A 19,958-nucleotide genomic window follows, 5' to 3' on the forward strand; every position below is an offset into this window, starting at 1 on the left:
TGCATTCGTCTCCCTGCTGCACACTGGGGGGGAGAGAGACACAGAGGGTCACAGCTCACCTCCAAAGCTCTGTGTGTGTCAGTTTCAGTTTCACATACCCAGTTTGTGACTAACCCTTCATCTCATTCTGGATTGTTAAAAAAAAAAAAAAAATTTTTCTCGGAAATTACCTCATCGTCACACCCAAACACAAGGCAACACACACACACACACACACACACACAAAAAAAAGAATCACAGCCTCAAAAGACCCATGTGAGCCAGACAAACCACACAAGACAAGACCCACGGGCTGGTTCGCTTTGGATGCAGGGTTGCGTTTGACCTCAGAGCAAGTTAACAGCCGTGCATTGACTTGACTTGACTTGACTGCGCACTTGGGTGGATAATAAGAATAATAATCCTTGCGTTTGATACAGCGCTTTTCACGCCGGGAGGACGTCCTCACAGAACACACTGTAAAGTGAATTGACTATTATTTTTTTTGTGGGCGAACGCGGCAGCCAATTGCGCACAGCAATGTCCCACAAACAGTCGTGGATTGAAAATTACCAATTTATTATTGTTTTGGGTTTTTTGGAGGGATTATTATTAGGCTCTGTGTGGAGTAAGGAAACTTGCCCAAGGTTTCGCCCTCTGCCTGGAATTGAACTCAGGTCTCTCACTTGCGAAGCGAGTGCTCTAACCACTGAGCTACAGGACTCCACAGGCTAATTGACGGTGAATTACGCCATCTCGATGCGGAACAAAGCGCTTATTTAAAAAAAGCGTGGCTGAACGCATCCAGCCCGAGCTCATCACGACGATCGGTTTCCTTTTTTAGTTTAGTTTGGATACTCTTTTAAACGCGGTGATGGATTTCCGCTTCGGTCAGACGCCCGCCCGGCTGACCAAACAAAATCCCCTTTTGCTTGTACAAACTTGTACTTGTACGAAAGAATACCGTTGGAGGGTGAGCTTTTTTTTAAAAACTCACAAAATGTAATATTCACTGAGATCAGCAGTATGGATAAAAGCCTACTTTCCACACCTCGTCAATAAATGAACAATCTTGGGCTGAATAGTCGTTTTCAATACTTATTGGGGGGTTTTTTTTGCGGTAAATTGCTGGCACTTTTAGTGTGTCTCGTGGATACACTTCAAAAACAAGGGAAATTTGCACATGTGCAAAATGAAGGCAAGCTCTGGCATACTTTTTAACAGAAAAACTCATTTCGGAGAGAAATTCCACCAGGATCTAGATTTATTCTTATTTATGTAGAGCTCCCACAATTTGGTAAATTCTTAAAAAAAGACAGCCTTCATTTTGAAATTAAGTTCTTTTCTGTAAATTCTTTCAAGAACTACAGAAAATCGACTATGAAGTTGAAGATTAAATTAGCAAGTCTGATCGCTCCTGATAGCAGTCCGATGGACCCATTGCTGAGAGTGTGTGTGGATGTTGAGTGAGTCAAGGATCGGGCTTGCCTCCGATACCTGCCATCCTGAAATAGCCTGCAGTTAATCACGGTCTCTCGTCTAAGGTTAAGCGCTCCAAGATGCTGCCCCACGTGAAGAGTGCTGTACAAATGCAAGTGATGGTGGTGGTTGTTGTTGCAAGGTATCACATTAAGAATGCCCATATAAGCAAAATACCAGTGGGATACGAGCACTCATAGTAATTCTTGCATTTGATCACGTCTTCTAGAGGTCTCAAAGTTCTTGACAGAATGTACTGTTAAAGTGAATTGACTGTATGTTGTGGGTGAAACGCGGCAGCCAATTTTGCACAGCAGCGTCCCACAAACAGTCGTGGATTGAGTGACCAATTTTTTTTTATATAAGGAATTATTACCCCTAGAAAAACGATCCACCGATCGACTAACAACCGGGTTCCTACTTACTGCTAGGCAAACAGAATCAAACTCCAACAAGAATTAGTCCCCTCATGTGGGAAGAAAATTAACCAAAATAGGTATTTAATGGAATTTTAATTGTTAATGACAGATGTGTATATGGAACATTTAGAGTAGGTAAGTATCAATATCAAGCAGCTTCCCTTGCCCAACCACTCTTTTAAAAAAGGCATCGTTTCTTTCAAAGCAAGGCCTAAACTTTTTATTATTTCAACACTTCAAGATGCCCAATGTTTTGCCAGTAAGTTTCTTTTTTTTACAAAATGGGAAAAATGGCATTTTGCCAGAGACAAAATGCTACAATACACCAACTGCACAAAAATAATCAACCGGCAGGCACAAATATAGAACAAACACTGTTAATGCAATGTTGTTTAGCAAAAAGCCCCAATGTTATAGATTTTTTTTTATTTACAAAACCTTAAAAGCTTTTCTCTCCCAATACATTTCATCTGAAACACTTCCAATGCCGTTGTGATTTCACATATTTATCCAGTTCTAGTGTGTTCACATTTGCTACATTTATATCATTCAGTAACATTTAACTCCATTTCCACTCCCATTTACATGGGAATTTTCTAACATCTACAGAATGAACCAATGCTGCGGTGCCTGCGATCGTCCCTTTGATTGCCTTGCAGAATGCTGTCCTTTGGATGGAATTTGCCACTCGCTTGCAGTGTCCCTTTCCCGCATCTTTTGTAAGTGTATAATCAAAAGAAAACATTTATTGCGCCCTGTGTCTTAGGTGTTTTTTTTTTTTAAATCCCATCTTAAAAGTGATCAATTTAAAAAGTGGAAATATTCTAAGCAGACAATAAATAAATGCCGAAAGAATACTGTGAATATAAGTATGCCTGGCATTTCACTGTAATCTATTGCTTTGTCTTTTCTCGTATACTTGCAATAAATGGCATCATCAAGAAACTCAATATCCTCTAATGAATGTCACTTGGCACTGCAAGGAGAAACTGGAACACTCCTGAAAAATAGTAACAAACAAAGGTACTCTCACAAAATGGTAAAAATGCAGTGCAATTGAATCCTGATAAAGCACACGAGAAATGTTATACTTTAACTAGGATTAGAAATTTACCCATATTCTTCGTATATATAAAAATATATTAACTAATAGCTACAGGGAATGGACGAAAGAAAGCCTGTAACCCGATTCCAAAGTTCAGGTGAGGTTTCTAAACCATGACCATCACATCAACCCATCACTCGTTTCCAGACTTAAAATACAGTATTCTGATGTAACCAGGTCAAGGCCCATCTCACACGCGGGTGTAGAATCAGCTCTATCAGACTTCTAATGGAGTATTTCCTGCTTATTGGCCTAGACAATAGACTGGAAATTAACTTTCAACTTCTCTGATACGCAAAGTAATCTACAAAGGTACCAGTAAACTCAAAGATGGTTGACAGAGTATGCCAGAAACACCAAGATGGTGAGTGCTGAGTGCAGATCAGGCACTTCCCCACAGGGGAGGGTTGAGAGAATCCATGAGGCTGAGTTGCCCCATTTCGTCTCACCTACCCACCCCCACCCCCCCCCCCACCCCGTTTGCAACAGCCTGATCAGCAATATCACTGGTGTCCTGATGGCAGGCCATTCACTCACCATCTTGGTGCATTCCCTGGGAAGACTTGAATAAGACAAAAAAAAGTTTAACTCTCAATCGTGATCAAATATGCATAAAGTCTCCTTTACACATTGTACTAGGGAATTTATTAGTTTACCTTCAAATCAAAGGTCCAGATAGCCTCCTTCCTCACTCAAACTATTGTATTTCATGCGCTCCGAGACGCCGTATGGCGTGAAGGGCGCTAAATAAATGCAAGTTGTTGCTATTTCTCAGTACGGTAGTTAAATTACTTAACTGAAAGCTTCTTTATTTTCAGTGATGAAGGAAATCAGATCAGGAAAAAAACTCTTGAATTTGGGTGTTCAAAAAGTACAATTAACTTAAAGTTAAGGGTCATGACATTAGGCCTGTAGAATATTTTAAATATAACCCAAGTTATAACATATGCATACCAACGCGATCAAGTGTAATGCAACACAAATAACTTTTGTTTAGAACTTTAACACACAATCATGGCTTTCAATTGTGATCAAATATCCACAAATAATTTTTGGTGAACTTTACTGGAGAATTTAGGCACAGTCTACCTTCAAACCTAAGATGCAGACAGTCGCACGCTTCAAGGTAAAAAGGAGAAAAAAAATAGAAACTTAAGAAACTTCTGTTCCACTTGTTTGCACAACGTTTGTTTGTAAGTCTATCAATTATTTTCGTAACAAACATTTTGAGTGTAAAAAAACACCTCGGAAATTTCTTATCTTCCCATGGAATCAGTTTTGCAAAGAAAAACATTGTTGCATCAGTTATTTTTACGGCCTGCACATTTTATATAGCCACATTTTCACTGTCGTATAAAAAAGGTACCTCGTGTTGTGGTTGCCACAAAATGGAAAACACAACAATTCTCTTGCACATAGTATTTAAAACTGTTTATTAAAAATCGAGTTTACTCATAGTACCCATTTGTCTGGATTTGCCTGGTTTGCTTTTCATACATAACTAAAGCCTAAATCTCTGCGCTTTTTTCAGCCTAAATACATTAACAAATGTACAACAGAAGTTGGTTTCTTGATGCTGTCACTAAATTACAACAGCCTGATATTTACAAATTCTCCAATATTAATCATGTGATTACCAAAACAGCACAATACAGTCAAATAATTGTTAGAAAACAGTGAGAGCACCTATTGTAAAGGAAAACTGCCATAATACAGTCAATTACAGATCTCTTTTAAAGCAACCACGAGACGATAACAGGTTTGAGTGTAATTAGGTATAATAAAGCACACAAAGTACAGTGCAAAGAAGCTTTGTAAAATGCATTATAAACAATTCTACCAAGCACGTCTGATAAATGTCATTAAGACAAAGTCTGAAAAAGAGCGGAGACATGATTCCCGTTTCCATTTTGTAACCAATTGCTACCACTTGGCGGCACTGTTTAGGTTTTTTTAAAAAAAATCAACCTTAGTATGACTGACATTGTGATCATACTATTCTTATTCGAGGTACATTCAGTGGCATTTCTAACCAGATCGTGAAGCATTATATTTCAAGGCTATGGTTTCTGTTCATGCTCTTCGCATACTGATGTCACCTGGATCGTGGCATGTCCTTCACCTGATGTGGTGGTTTCCATGACGTTAGATGGCACAGCCACAATTGTGCTTCCGAGAGATGCCATCTGCGTAGCATTTTGGAGAGCAGCGCTGAGCCCAGGAACTGCAGCATATAGCTGGATTGGGCTGACTACTTTCACCAGTGTGTTACCATCCTGGATGGCAGCTCTGCTAAGCACTGCCAGGTTGGATGCATCTGGGTGCATTTCAACTGTATTTGGGATCCCAGAACTTGCCGATGCCAGAACATTGTACCCTCCAATCAACGGTGAGCCTGCAGTCGTAAATGTAGTTGTGTGTGAACCTTTACCTAATGCGGAGGCTTGAATGGCAGATACTGTTGTCAGTTTCCCTATAGGTATCGTGGTAAGTTGAGAGACGGGTACTCCAGAGGTCAGGGTGATCTGGGTTGGTTGTGACGATGTGACCATGTGAGCGGCCACTGTGGCTGGTCCCGACGTCGCTCTCGTCAGACGAGGCCGTTTGGAAGGAGGTGCCGCAGCGATCGGCGTCAGGTTCATGAGGACGTTGTTCAGATGCTGGGATTTGTGCTTTAACTCTTTGGCTCGTTTCCGATGCTCATCGCATTGTTGTTCCAAAGCTACAAAGAAACATAACCCAAAACGCATAAGAGATGGGCCTCGAGCTTTTTTGCTGTTTGAAACGGATATTTGCATTTGAAATAAAACACACTAAGACATTCTAAAATTGACTGCATTACAATTTACTTTGCACTAACTAACGTTTGTATCACGTAACGTCAAACTTTGGTTAGAGCTGGAGCTGAGTGCTCTGGGATGCTGCCCGGGGTGAGAGGCGCTATATAAATGCAAGTTGTTGTTATTGGTAGAGCACAATTCTACATTCCTTTCAAATAACAAAAGTGAATTCAGATTCTCTGAGTTTAGAGTGAAATATAATAAAATGTTTTACATTAGCAGCAGCGGTACTAACCTGCTAAATCTCGTGTGTACTGCTCTCGAGAACGATCCATTTGACTTTTATGACCCGTCAAAACCTTTTTAACAAGGTCCAATAGACCAAAATTTTGTACAATATTGTTCAGAATGACCACATCTGAAAAAATAAAAACAGGTTAGAAAAATGTGTCCAGATTTTTTTTTTTTTAAGAGTTTAGCATCAGCGAATAATAGGACATCTTAGATCTTACTAAACATAATCGATGGCATCAACGGTGAGCACAAAACAAACATTGGTGAGTAGTCAATACAAACAAAGGATTCCAATTTGGCATTAACTCACAATGTCACTCAAAAATGAACACACATGAATAGAGTAAGCAGGGTGTACCTTTCCAGGGAGAATGTGGATATTTAATTCCAGACACAGGGAAAATTTACACATGTCGGTAGCATGCTTAAGTCTGGTTTGGATACCCATAAGTGTGTTGATGGGATTCCATGTGTCATGGAAAAATATGGCTGACCAAAAATAATCTCAGAAATGCAGAGCGATTTCCACGCTCCTCGGGTTTTCAAATGAAAAGGTTTAAAAGGATGGATATGTCGTGCTCACCGCTGACTTGAAGAGGAGGCTGCTGGAGTCTCTGGTGAAGAACTTTCAAGGTATTTTGCAACTCTTGTTGAAGCTCCTGTACGATTTCATCCATCAAACCAGCTTCTTTCAACCCACGCCAAAGTGAGAAGGCGTCCTCTGTGGTATAACAAAATATGGCAAGATGTAGAAATGACTCGTGAGGTTGTAAATATTCCTGCCACAATTATACAGATAAATGACCAAAGATCGGATATTATTGACAGAATTAATATTCGTATTTAGCTACAAAAACAATGTCAGATTATATGGGATTTCAGTGAAAATGTTATCACCGCAGCCTTTGAAATTTACCCCTATTCATAAAAATAACAAGGGGTTATTTAATCGATGTACTGTATTCAGCCCATATATAGAAATGGGGAAACCCTAAGGTTTTTTTGAACAACAAAATTACATTTGTATAGCGCCTTTCACATCAGGAGGACACCCCAAGGCACTGGACAGACAAGAGTTACGGACCCGAGCTGGGGGTGGGGGAGGGTGGAGGGCAGTGGGGAAAAGCACAGAGATCAAAAGCACGGTCAAAGAGGGTCTTGAAGGTGGTGAGGGAGGGGGTGAGATGGAGGGACTGCGGGATGGAGTTCCAGAGGGTGGGTGCAGAGTGGCGGAAGGCCTGCCCGCCAATAGTGGGGTGAGCGAGGCGGGGGACGTGAAGCAGGCTGGAGCCCGCTGAGCGGAGGGAGCAAACAGGGTGGTAGGGGGTTAGGAGGTTGGAGAGGTGGGTGGGGGGGGAGCAAGACCCTGGAGGGCTTTGACTCCACAAAGGCCCATACGAATTGTAAAATTTAACAGCTAATATTTGGTCTTTATTAAAGCATGATTAAAACTTAGAAAAGAAAAATCATTTTACTATTGCACCCAAACATTATAAAGGACCCAAAATGTTTGCAAAATAATTTGCAAGAATAATTTTCATTCCATCTCACAAACCCTTAAGCAGTGGCGAAGCTGACCTGGCTCATGAACCAAACCAGTTTGCATTTAGTGTACAAGCTTACATTAGGCTTACATTCGTCTCTAAGAAGCTGTGTACAGAAGCACAACATCATATTACCTCCAATTGCAGTAATCCATTCACTGCTTTCCTCACAATTCTCGGCTGCAGATGTGGCTGTTGAACCATTAACTGAAAAAGACACATTTGTGAATTTAGAACAAGAAACCCTTGGTTATGGAATGATCAAGACAGGTTTCTCTTTAGCTCAAAGCAACTCGCTGTAATTTTTTTTAGGGAGGGAAGGAGAAACTGCCATCAATGAAAGAAAATATACTAAGCCACTGTGCTGCTCGTCTATTTTTAATGTTAACTTTTCAACTGAACTACATTTTTAGATCCAGTATTTCATTTCAATTTAGTTACAATATTATGGTACATCATACACACCACACGCCCAGCACCGCTGAAATATATTAGATTTGGTAGCAGGTCTTATAGTCTTCTGAGCCACTGGTAGATTTTACAATGTATTGTTTTGCGTGGGTGGGAATAATCAAAAAGATATGATGTGTAGATTGTTTAAGCCTTTATTTTTTTTTGCAAAGTCCTTGTGGTTCTGTTTCAATTGGATGACTTGCCAGATGTCTTTCTGCCCTGTTGTGTGTATTGGAATCTTACTACTCCAGTTATTTAGTATTGGCAGTCGTCCAGGAAGGGGGGCCAAATTCTGAATTCAGTCAATGAGTTTGGATTGGAATATTTTGTACAGTACCTTGATACCCCATTAGTTGCGTGGCATGTTTCGTCCCATCAGCACAGTACATACGCCACTGCAGTTGCCTGACTACAACATGGAGAAAGCCTTAGAAATTACCATAAAGGAATTTTTTTATCAGATCACTGGATAATCCTTTTCCTTCTTTGTAATGGTAAAGCCGAATAGTTGGGCTACGAGATGTCCATAATTTCACCAGCAGCTCCCCACAACTTCTGATTTCCATTTTTAGATGTGGTGAGGGCTTGTAGTATTTGCAGGTTTCATTTTGCTCCAATTGAAACTACACGCACTGCTTTATGGATTCAACTCTTTTACATGTACACACAGAAGCTGAATGTTTGGTTCCTTTACATTACAAATATGTTGCTTGCATGTGAATGTTTTTCAGCCCCTGGTCGATATGATCAAGAGCAGGAACTATAAAATCAAATTTCTCGTTCCTAATTGCTTTACTGTTTTCAGTTGTATAATTTCACTTTCAGCGGGACTAATAGGGCATTAAACATTACTCACAAAGGATAAGCATTTCTTGTGAGAGCCCAGGCATTTTAAATAAATATGATATTTAAAGTTGGCAAAGACTTCAGTTAAATAGTAAAATGCAGCTTTGCAAATCAAATTAAGATGTGAATGAATTATGAATACAACAGGAAAACTACAAAGATAGCTGTCTAAAGAGAGGAAACAGATGGCTTTTCCATAGAAGTAGTATCTACTAGTTCAACATGCTTCAGTTTTATGAAACCAATATTTTTATGAAGCTGATTTAATATGTGTTCAAAGTGAAATAGGAGAGTAATTAATGTCTTCCCTACAGAGGGATTTGACTGTTAACAGTGTAAATATATTACTAGCCCTTTAAGTTTCTTTTTACACTGAATATTTTATACATAATCCCCAAATGTATAAGTATAACAACAATTGTAGGTAAACTATGTTTCTGGATTGTATTAGAATTAAAACAGCATGTGGTCTTATGCACATAATCTCTGTGCAAAACTAAGAATTTTAATATAGTTAAAATGAACAGTTCAACAATCACAACTTGCATTTATATAGCACCTTTCACACAATGTTGCGTCTCAGAGTACTGAATAAGTTCAATACTTGTTAAATGCTGGTTACAATATCATATATATACTAAACCATTCAAAAAATAAAAACAATTATTTTGCTTAAATTAATTAAAACATTTTTAAAAGTAGAACAGGATGCAGCTTGAAGCAACCCAACAATGAAAAGTCTCCTACGAATTTCCTCTAGGTGGTTTATTTTTGGAGGATATACTCTTGACCACCCCAACCCCCAAATTTGAAACAGGGTTGTTAATTTAGATGCATTTACACCATAAAAATCTGCTGTTATTTTGCTGTGATGACATCAAGGAAGCACAAATACCGGTAAATAAATGCAAGCTCTCTGTCATCTTTCTGACGCTCAATGATAAACCTATCCTTGTGGATACTCTCTGAGACTGATCCTCAGGAATAAGACAGTGCTAGTTTTTTTAAAAATAATACATTTGTCAAATCTGGGCTTGGACAATTAGCAATTCTCCATTTTGTCTTACAGTCTGAGGAGTTGTCCAATGTTTACCATCAAAACAGGTGAACACATTTTGCTCTCAACTATCAACGTGGTTTTGAGAGAATCTCGTAGCTATAAGAGTATAACCTTAGAGTGATGAGTTATACAGAGTTTACTGTAATTCCTTTGAAGTGCTTTGAGATGTGCTCCCAACAGGAAAGGTGGTTCGCCAAAATATCAAATGCAAGGATATCAGCAAGCCTAAATATGTAGCATTCTTGGGCTACAAGTTCAAATGACAGCATTATTATTGAAACCAATTTATTTTTAGTATGATATAAATGATCAAGATAATTAGATATGAATAAAAAATATATAATCCCAGTAGTGAGACTGGGTCATTTAAGTCTTATGAAATGTATCTATTTCTAACAAAAATGTTCTTCCCTCAAATTTGACTCAGTATTCAGATACCAAATATATTACCATCTGCTGTAACAGGAGTCACTGGGATGTAATCTGTTGATTGTTGGCTGCTCAAAGATGATCTGGCACTGGAAAGGTCGATCTTTGTACTACGACAGGTATTGGAGCACACTAGACTATGCTGGTAGAAATCCAGTTCTCCTGAATCCATGATTTTCCTGAAGTTGGGCATGATAAATAAAATAGAACAGATAAAGTTGATTATTACCCAGATCCGCGTGCCATGCAGAGCGGAACATCATTATATGACAGTACCGAGGACACATACATGCACATTCCAATGAAGTTCTTCGGCAATTGTAAACCATGAACCGACAGAGCAGCTTGTACCGGTAAAATTTATTTATAGTTCTAACAGCCAGCAGAAAAGGCCTGTTATGAGAGCTGGATATGATCTGATGTCCCAGCAATAAAGTACAGTGTTCCAAATCCAATACAAAGGTCAATCTCTTTTCGAATGATCAGATCATTCCGACCCAAACTTACAAAACTACTTTTCACATAGAACTCCAGCAAGATCTAGAAGGTATTGACTGTAATTGCATAATAATCCTTGCATTTGATATAGCACCTTATCACGTCGTTGAGAAGTCTCAAAGTGCTTCACAGAATATATTGTATATTGGATTGACCGTATTTTGTGAGCGAAACGTAGCAGCCAATTGCCAATTGTGCACAGCAGTGTCCCGCAAACAGTCGGTCGTGAATTGAGTGAGCAAATTTTTGTTTTTGCATGAGAGAAATTGATGACCAGAGCTCTGAAATCAAAACGCACACTGATGCGTCACCTGGGTCTGTAGCTTCCCTTGCTGTTCATTTCAGTCATCACAGGGCAGAGAGCTGTACTCAGTTACCCATATTGGCTGAAACAGATGCAAGGTGGCCGATTTACGAACACAAAGCAAGGTACTTTTGAAGCCTCAACATATTTAGCAACCAATATCGGGGTCGTGCATTTCAGTATTCACAGCAAACAGATGACCTCTCATGGATTATGTGATAACTGCATGAGAGTGTATCTGTAAAAACTAATCAGAAAGGGCAAGAGAGTGTGATCTTCTACCAATGCAGCATAGACAGAATGCTGTATCCCCAGAAATGCTCAAATAGCTGCCTGCACACAGTGCCAGTGCCTGAGGCTGAGCTGCCAAAAAGTCTGCAAGGAATGCTCCAAATGTTTTATTGGCTGAACGCCTGATACCTAATCCTTATCTAAAGGAACAGTTCAAAGCATCGGCATAGATTCACAAAGCAATACCTGCCCGATTCTGATTTCTCATTTATAAACTAAACAAGGTAATATCAGTGCTTTGACCATTTTGCATTCTATACTACGATAGTGGCTGATAACATTAAAAGGGGAACATTACCATGCAGATGTGCCTTTAATCTACAGCACTGTTCTACAATGAAAGATAAACGCCCTTTCCCCTTTCTGAGAGCAGAAATTCTCTGTTTACCATGTGCAGAAGCAGCCACGCAGAGGCTTATATGTGAAGCCTCACAGCTGGGATCCGGGGGGGAAAAAAACACTTCAGTGATGCATCCAAGAAGTCCATCTCCGTTCAGCTGTCACTGACCTTAGCAGAGATTCGCGTACTCCTAGCTTCTGGAGGCTGTTCACAATAGTATAATATTTCTGTTCATTAAAAGCTTCCTTGTTCTCTTTAGATTTTGGTAATTCGTTCACATCATTTGTTTGACAACAACATCTAACTACACAATGCAAAGTCTCAAAAGCCTCACACAGCCAAAAATGGCCACCAATCTGAAATGGAACTCACATATCTTTACGAAAACATTTTTTAAAAATGTGGCCTGCAGAACACAAACCTCAGCATGACTCCATTCAAACGGATTGCTCTCTTCCAGTCCTTCAGTGTAGATTTTCCAGCTAGATTCACAAACTCTTTGGGGCTTATAAGCTGATAGTCAAACTAGAAGTAAAATGAAAACAAATGTAATAGTCAAAGGTAGTCACTCAAAAACATCACATGTTGTCACTTCCATTATCAGTTTTATCTCTAAAGCAATATTGCAAGATTAGTCAATTAACCAAAAATTTACAGCATTTTTCTTTGAAAAGCAGCGTCAATTAATTTTATTATCCAAGATTTGTCATCATTGTAAAAAGAATATTACGCACATTATGTATTTTCGGTTATCAAGATTGCTGTAACGGACAATTATATTATCTAAACAACAAGATTATATTTGTATAGCGCCTTTCACGTCGGGAGGGCGCTGGACAGAGTACAGCATTTCAGACCCGAGCTGGGGTCGGGGGTGGGGAAGTGGGGTGGCCGATGGCATGGTCAAAGAGGAGGGTCTTGAGGCGGGAATTGAAGGAGGCTGAGGAGGGGGCGAGGCGGAGTGACTGGAGGATGGAATTCTAGAGATTGAGGCAGAGTGGCTGAAGGCTCTCCCGCCAATGGTGGGATTAATATAAATAAATATATATAATAAATAATATATAATAAATAGTGTGGTGGGTTCTTGTTCCATTTTCAATTTATTTGATGTTCTGAAGCCTTAAAGAACCACGATGTCCTGGTTCATATTCACATTATTCCAAGGTCAGTAAGGGATGCCCTTTCCCCTTTACATAATTGCTCACTGGATTAAAAAAAGTTCTGATAAGCAACTATACAGACCACACACCTGCACACATTTTACATTGATGCCAGGACAAACAAATTTCTTCCAAACAAGATTAGCTTTACTTTCTCCACAAGTTATAGGGTAGATCATCTCTGCCACCATGTTATCTTCATCATCACCAATTTTCACCTCTGTAAAGAAAATGCTAACAATTAAAACTGTCTTTTAATAATAGAAAATCTAATCTAATAGAAGATTTTAGTCCTTGAAATTCCATTGTGCATCACTTTACTGGACTTATTATAATAATAATCCTTCCATTTGATATGGCGCTTTTCATGTCTGAGACATCTCAAAACACTACAGATTATACTGTAAAGTGAATGGACTGTATATTTTGTGGATGAAACGCAGCAGCCAATTGCGCACAGCAGTGGAGACTTCTGCTACAGTTTCAAGACTAACCAGGGGTGACAGTCAAAAGGATGTTTAACTCAACATAAGGCTCCATAATGCACAGGATCATTTTAACTGCAAGCTGTAAACACTACTGGAGTCCTGTAGCTCAGTGGTTAGAGCACTCGCTTTGCAAGTGAGAGACCTGAGTTCAATTTGGAGAACAAAATCTATTCCTGAATTTAACACAACGAAACGTGAGCACATGAATGTTGTTGCGACCCTTACCAATAATATCTCCTTTCTGGATCAATGTGGAAGAGGATGTAAAGGTTCCAGGAGTATTGACAGAGTCCATACTATCATCACTTAATCCTCCACTGCTTAGTCAAGGAGAGAAATAACTTGTAAGTTGAATGCAAATATCTATTTCACTATCAGAACTATCAGATATAACACAGAACAGCATTTCCAGCTGCATGATATAATAAACAAATGTCAGTACTTTGTTACAAAATATTCCTAGTTTGTTAAATTGTCTTTATTAATAAGCGCTTCATTGAAATTTAGTAGTTTAGTAGCCCTGTATAAATGTTTTTTTTTGGCATTAATATTGCTTTACGAACGATTAAAAATAAGTATGATTAGTGATATTGTTTCTCTGGATTCTTTTGCACTGGATGATTCAATATTTTCAGTTATTTCAGTTCAATACTTAATATAAACCTGAAAATTAAATGCATCCATGCCACAGTATTCAAAAGAATGTTAATTGCCACCCAATTATCACTGGTTACCTCTTGCTTCTTGTGTCCCATAGATTTACAGTACTTTCAACAGAAATGTTAAGCCACGATAATGAAGCCCGTAAACTTTGTAAGGCAAATCATTTCAAACTTATACAAAACTTTGCAGTCCCTTCACATGCCATACAAAAAAAACAATTATTGACCGAATTGCACAAATGCAATATGTCAAATGAGCTATTATAAATGTATGATTTTTTTAAAAAAAAACTCTATGTGATGAATACACGGGCCCACAGCGTTTTATGCGTTGAGATTATAATGAGTTTTTCCCCTTCTCATGAATATCCTAGACATCATGGAAATAACTCTTTCAAAAGCGTTATGGTTCTTGTTGAGCAGCTGTATACTAGGTAATGTATTCTGTTATTACTTGCTGCTAAAGACTAGATACAGTATATTGCTGATCAAGTAATTTAGGATGCTTTATTACAGGTATTCACTAATACATTTTTGCGGAAGTACAATTTATATTATATTTACTCCTAATTGCAGGAACCTATGTATACCAGTCAACACTTTGAATTGGCACACTGCTGTTAGTTGTGTTTCAGCAATAAGCATAATTTAAGTAGCTTACACACTTGAATAAATCACATGAACATCGCCTTTTTTCTTGGAAATTATCTATAAATACAAATTAAGATTGTAACTATTGATATCACAATTTTATCGTGGTTTGTCATGTGCACAAGACCACTTTAAAAGTTTTCAAAATGTGTTGGGCTTTATAATCAGCGAGGTGTAATTCCCCCTTTCTCTCAAACTCTTCTGAGCATTATAAAAGCAGACATCCTGTAAACTGTATCAAACTGGTATTAGGTTACAAAAAGATAAAGAATCCTGAAAATGCACAACTCCATTCCTTGATACATCCGTTGTTTATTCGGTCTGCAGGATAAACATATTTGGAAATGGGAGGAAATACTTTGTTCCCTTTCTTTCTCTTTAACTGAGTTTCTACGGTTCTACTGAGTAACCACGTAAACCATGAAGAGTTTCTAAGGAATTCCACTAAAATCATAAATCAAATGAGATTTTAAGAGCCCACACTTTTTTTAAAAAAGTGAATTTCAGAAGCTATTCAATGTAGGGCTCGATTATTATGGAATCTTTCAATAACCCCTTACTAAAATTATCAAGCTTAATAAAAAGAGAGTTATTGTAACCTTGATGAGCGCCACTTCAAATCAAATGCAAGGATTATTTATTTCTTGGATCTGATAAGGTTTGAACAGAGTTTGCAAATGGTAGTTACAATTTGAATTTGTTTACTGTGGTGAATATTTGATGGGAAAATGAAATGAAACCAACTCTGAAATGAAACCATTCTTCTATTTTGGACACCATAGCGTCAGGATCAGATACTCATCAAGCATAAGGTAAGGGCAAATTAAATCTCACATGAATCTAACTTCAAAAATATTTGTATCCAGTCATTAGTGGGGTAGACTCCTGAAAGCTTACATCAGTTGTTTCAAATTTTTAACATTCAAGCTCGTAGAAACTCAGTTAAGAAGAAAGGGAACAAAGTATTTCCTCCCATTTCCAAATACGTTTATTATCTTTACTGAATTGTTAACAATTTGAAGGAAGTTCATGCCTGCCTGCTATTTCTGGGTCTCCCTTCCTCAACTACTCCAATGATATCAACTAAGTCGGTTGCCAGTTTGCCCAGTTACTTGGATCAATTATCAGAATTCAGAAGCACATCACGTATGAGACAATACTGGAGTACCACTCCCTACCTAGGCTGTGTTGATTTGAAGTCTACTAAAACTGTCTTAACCTCTTCGACTGAGTTTCCATCTGACGGGTTGTCAGGTGTTGTGACGACAACCACCTCCTCCACATGAACACTGACGTCTGGAGTAGCCATGGCTATGGGCTTGAAAGCGAGTCGATGTCAGTGGTCTTCCCAGCTAAAGACAAACATAAATTTCAACAAATTAAAAGCTCTAAGCTTTCAAAATGTTCACAATTTCTTACGTTTTAAAATATCTGTATTCAGGTGAAACATAAAAACAAGGCTATTCTTATTCTCCTCTGCTCAATTTGAGGCCAATATGTTTTGCACACCCCGTGTAGAAATTAACAATAGATTTCCTGTTCACCTTGCTCAAGTTTAAAATCAAATTTGTAATTTTTTCATGTTAAAGCCAGTAGTGAGACTGCTGCACAGCAGACACTTTTTCTGGAAAACCGCTGCAAAGGAGTGAAACACAGAACTGGATTTGCTTGAGCTGCACAAAATCTCTCGCTATACTCCTTGAGGCAGATTTCCAGTCATTTGTGAAAAAACTGCTCAACTATTCTGTTGCAACATGTTGAGTGTAAGGCCAGAGCCTCTGCTGAGCTTGGATTTGCATCTAAACAGCACACAATAAAGCTGCCATTTTAAAAGAACAAAAATCAAACAGCATTAAGACATACTTCTGGAGTCAATTTATTTTGTCTTTGGGTATGCACTCAGCCGATACGGTTTATTTTTCTACAAGCCATGTCGAAGTCTTCCATGATTTCAGTAGTACTTGCTGATTCTGGTAAAAAAAAAGCATAGCCCATTTAATTTAATCGTGTCTCTATGAAAGATACAGTTGATTCTATTTATTTCAGTGGATTTCCAATCTTACTATTTGTCTCAGGCAAGTATGCCATCCACTGCAACTTCAGAAGTTAATGTAAACAAAGCTTATGATGGTATGAATTTATTTCCTCCCTATTCTAACCCAAATAGTTTACTAGGCAGAATCATCCACTTATATAAAAAAAGGTTTCTTACTGTTGTAACATTTGGAAGTCTCCCCACCTGCATTTAGGCAAATCTGTATCAACAAATGCGCTTAAAAAAAAAATCTGTGAAATCCCACATCTCTTCCGATTGATTTGTGATGCTGATTGGGCAATGTCCTCGAGGAGGAAACGCTTTCAATTCCAAACTAATTTAAAGCAGAATTAGTGGGAAGTTGCTCGTGCCAACACTCGCTCTTTTAAAACATACCGAAAAGGAAACCTTTACTGCCCAGACTGTGCGGTCGGTGTGTAAAGAAATAGATGTCCGACTAGAGAAAAAAATAAGAGTCGGTGGGGGGGGGGGGTACAAGATTCTTTAAAAGGCACTGTCACTTCCATCGGGACAATTTTCCGGGTGAATCCGGTTCTAAAACCAACATCACACCAGAGTGAGTGGGTAAAAAAAAAGGAGTTCACAAGTTTGGCAAAATGTGGGGCACCCATCTGTGTGTGTGTGTCTCTGTGTGGGTGTGTGTGTGGGGGGGGGGGGGCGGATAAAATAAAATGAAAGCAGATGTGAGATTGGCAATCTTTGTGGGGGGGAGGATTCTTTGTGTGGGGGTGGGAGGGAGGGAGGGGGGATGCGAAGGGGAGGGGGGATGGGAAGGGGAGGGGGAGGGAGGGAGAAGAGTTGTATTAGAAAGTCTCCAGTTCAGGCCAGTTCCTCCCTAAGGGTCTCAAGACACCGCAGCCCCGTCAGCGCCATCTTAATTATTTTTTTTGGGGGGGGGGGGGGCAAAAGAAAATAAAAATAAATAAAAAGTGATCAGCACGTGTGCCCAGAGCCGGGCGGCCCCCACCATACCCTCCCCCCCCATCCTCTCTCTCCCTCCCTCCCTCCCCCCACCCTGAAGGATATATATATAAAAACATAGCCCCGAGGGTCGCGTTTGAACCGCTTCGTGCGAGTTATGAAGCCGCTGTGAGCTGCGGGGCCGGTGGGGGGTGTGGGGGGGGGTATGGGGGGGGGAGGTGTGGAGGGGGTTTAACCCGCAAATCCATCCGCCTCACAAGGCGCCAACTGCCCCCTCTCACTCCGCCTCAACCTAACTTTAAAGGCGGGAGAGGGGGGGGGGGCGGGACCGCGACTGATTGACACCGCGCGCGACCAATGGGCGGCACGGAAAACCCAGGCGGGTGCGGGCAGGCAGCCAATCGGCACCGAGCGGGCTCGCCTATCACGTTCGGTTGAGCCGGCGAGGCTGGTCAACCCCCCCCACCCACACCCCCACACACACACCCACACACAACCCAACCCCTCCCCCCCCCCCCCACCCACACACAACCCAACCCCCTCCCCCCCCACCCACACACCCACCCACAGACACACACACACACACACACAACCCAATCCCCACCCAACCCCAGCGAGCGAGAGGGAGACGGGGCGGCGGCCGCGACGCTACGCAGCGCAGCCCTGACGCCGCCGCCGCCGTCCGTCCGTCCGTCCGTCCAAGTTGTGGCACGGCGGCGTCCTGACGTCCCGCAAGGCAAAGCCGCGGCGCGGTACGGCACGGCGCCCTCCCGCCCTCCCGCCCTCACACGGGCTCTGCCTCTTCCTCTACGGCGGCGGGAAGCGACGGCAAATGGCCGACGTTGAACCGATCTGCAAACCGCGGGCCACCGGCGGCCTCCTCCTCCGCTCGCTCTCTGTCCGCCCCGTCCCCCGCCCCGCACCGCCCCCTCCCCTTACCTGGGTACCGGGCGGGAGGCCGGACCCCCACCCCCCACGTCTTTAGGAAAAACCCCGAATCCCGAGCATCAACCGGGTCAACGGGCGGCGACGTAAACTCTTTCGTAGAGGCGCGCGCGGTGGGGGTGGTGGTGGGGGGGGGGACACAGCGCGGCGCACGTCGGCGGCCCGGTGACGTGCGTGACGTGACGTGCGCACGCGGGCGCGTCGGGCCGGCGGGCGACGTGCGCCGCTGGCTGGGAGCCAACGTGACTGCGTCACTGGAACGTGCTGAGGAATGGCCAAGGACCAGACCAGAGGAGCCTCCTCCCTCCCTCACCCTTCTTCCTTCTCTTTCTCTCTCTCTTTCTCTCTCTCTCTATCGCTCCCTCTTTCTCTCGTCTCAAACGCTTAGCGAAGGCGGGGCCCGAGGGCGGGGAGGGGGGAATGGGGGGGAGGGGGCGAAGGTGACCGTAGGGCGCGGTCGGCAAGGAAGGTCCCTCGGGCGCGACCTGAAGATGGGGAAGGAGGGGCGCGAGGTCGGGGGTGTGTGTGTGTGTGTGGGGGGGGGGGGGGCGAAGCGAAGGGGTTGAGGGAGGGAGTTTCGGGGCCAAGCGGCTGAAGGCACGGCCGGCGATGGCGGAGGGGAGGATTCGGGGGTGGGGGCGGGGGGGACGGGACGCGGAGGGGGGGGTAGGGCCGGTTCCCAGTGGAGCGGGGGCAGCGAGCTCACGGCACCCACCGTCGCCGTCGTCGTCGTCGCGGCGAGTAATAATAACACTCCTCGCGTTTGACGCGGCGTCTCGTGGCGACTGCGAGACGTCTCGAAAGCAAAGTTGCATTGTCTTTTTTTTAAGAAAAAACAGTTTGAATAACATTCATACGGAAGTAAAAGTACTAATAATATTTTCTGGGTTCGTGGCATGGTTTCACGTAGACCAGTTCCTAACCTTGATTGTGCAGAACCCATACATTTCATACTAATATTTCCTGGGAGGCAAAGTGTCTTCAGGGCCAAGGTCTACAAACAATAATAATAATAATCCTTGCATTTGATAGAGCGCTTTTCACGTCGGGAGGACGTCCCAAAGCGCTTCACAGAACACACTGTAAAGTGAATTGACTGTATATTTGTGGGCGAACGCGGCAGCCAATTGCGCACAGCAATGTCCCACAAACAGTCATGGATTGAAAATGACCAATTTATTATTGTTTTTGGGTTTGGAGGGATTATTATTAGGCTCTGTGTGGAGTAAGGAAACTTGCCCAAGGTTTCGCCCT

General features: G+C 41.6%; 1 protein-coding gene across 5 annotated transcripts; it reads right to left on the reverse strand.

The window, feature by feature from the left end:
* Positions 1–1,937: 1,937 nt before the first annotated feature.
* Positions 1,938–18,796, reverse strand: LOC103190759 (glucocorticoid modulatory element-binding protein 2). 5 transcript variants are annotated; one of them, XM_042341805.1, is made up of 13 exons: positions 18,699–18,796; positions 16,646–16,752; positions 15,961–16,134; positions 13,695–13,786; positions 13,071–13,201; positions 12,243–12,346; positions 10,410–10,567; positions 8,391–8,462; positions 7,736–7,807; positions 6,640–6,777; positions 6,058–6,180; positions 5,414–5,704; positions 1,938–2,877 (listed from the first exon to the last, which is right to left on the reverse strand). In XM_042341805.1, exons 3-13 carry the CDS (start codon positions 16,089–16,091, stop codon positions 2,834–2,836), a joined length of 1,356 nt encoding a protein of 451 aa, XP_042197739.1. In that variant the 5' UTR covers positions 16,092–16,134; positions 16,646–16,752; positions 18,699–18,796; the 3' UTR covers positions 1,938–2,833. The 5 variants fall into 5 exon arrangements, with proteins under 5 accessions (XP_042197739.1, XP_042197735.1, XP_042197736.1 ...); XM_042341801.1 differs by lacking the exon at positions 1,938–2,877 and having other exon boundaries at positions 4,387–5,704; XM_042341802.1 differs by lacking the exons at positions 1,938–2,877; positions 18,699–18,796 and adding an exon at positions 16,995–17,290 and having other exon boundaries at positions 4,387–5,704.
* Positions 18,797–19,958: the final 1,162 nt, after the last annotated feature.

This window comes from Callorhinchus milii, unplaced genomic scaffold, assembly GCF_018977255.1.
Source record: "Callorhinchus milii isolate IMCB2004 unplaced genomic scaffold, IMCB_Cmil_1.0 Scaffold18, whole genome shotgun sequence".
In the NCBI taxonomy this organism is placed as follows: domain Eukaryota; kingdom Metazoa; phylum Chordata; class Chondrichthyes; order Chimaeriformes; family Callorhinchidae; genus Callorhinchus; species Callorhinchus milii.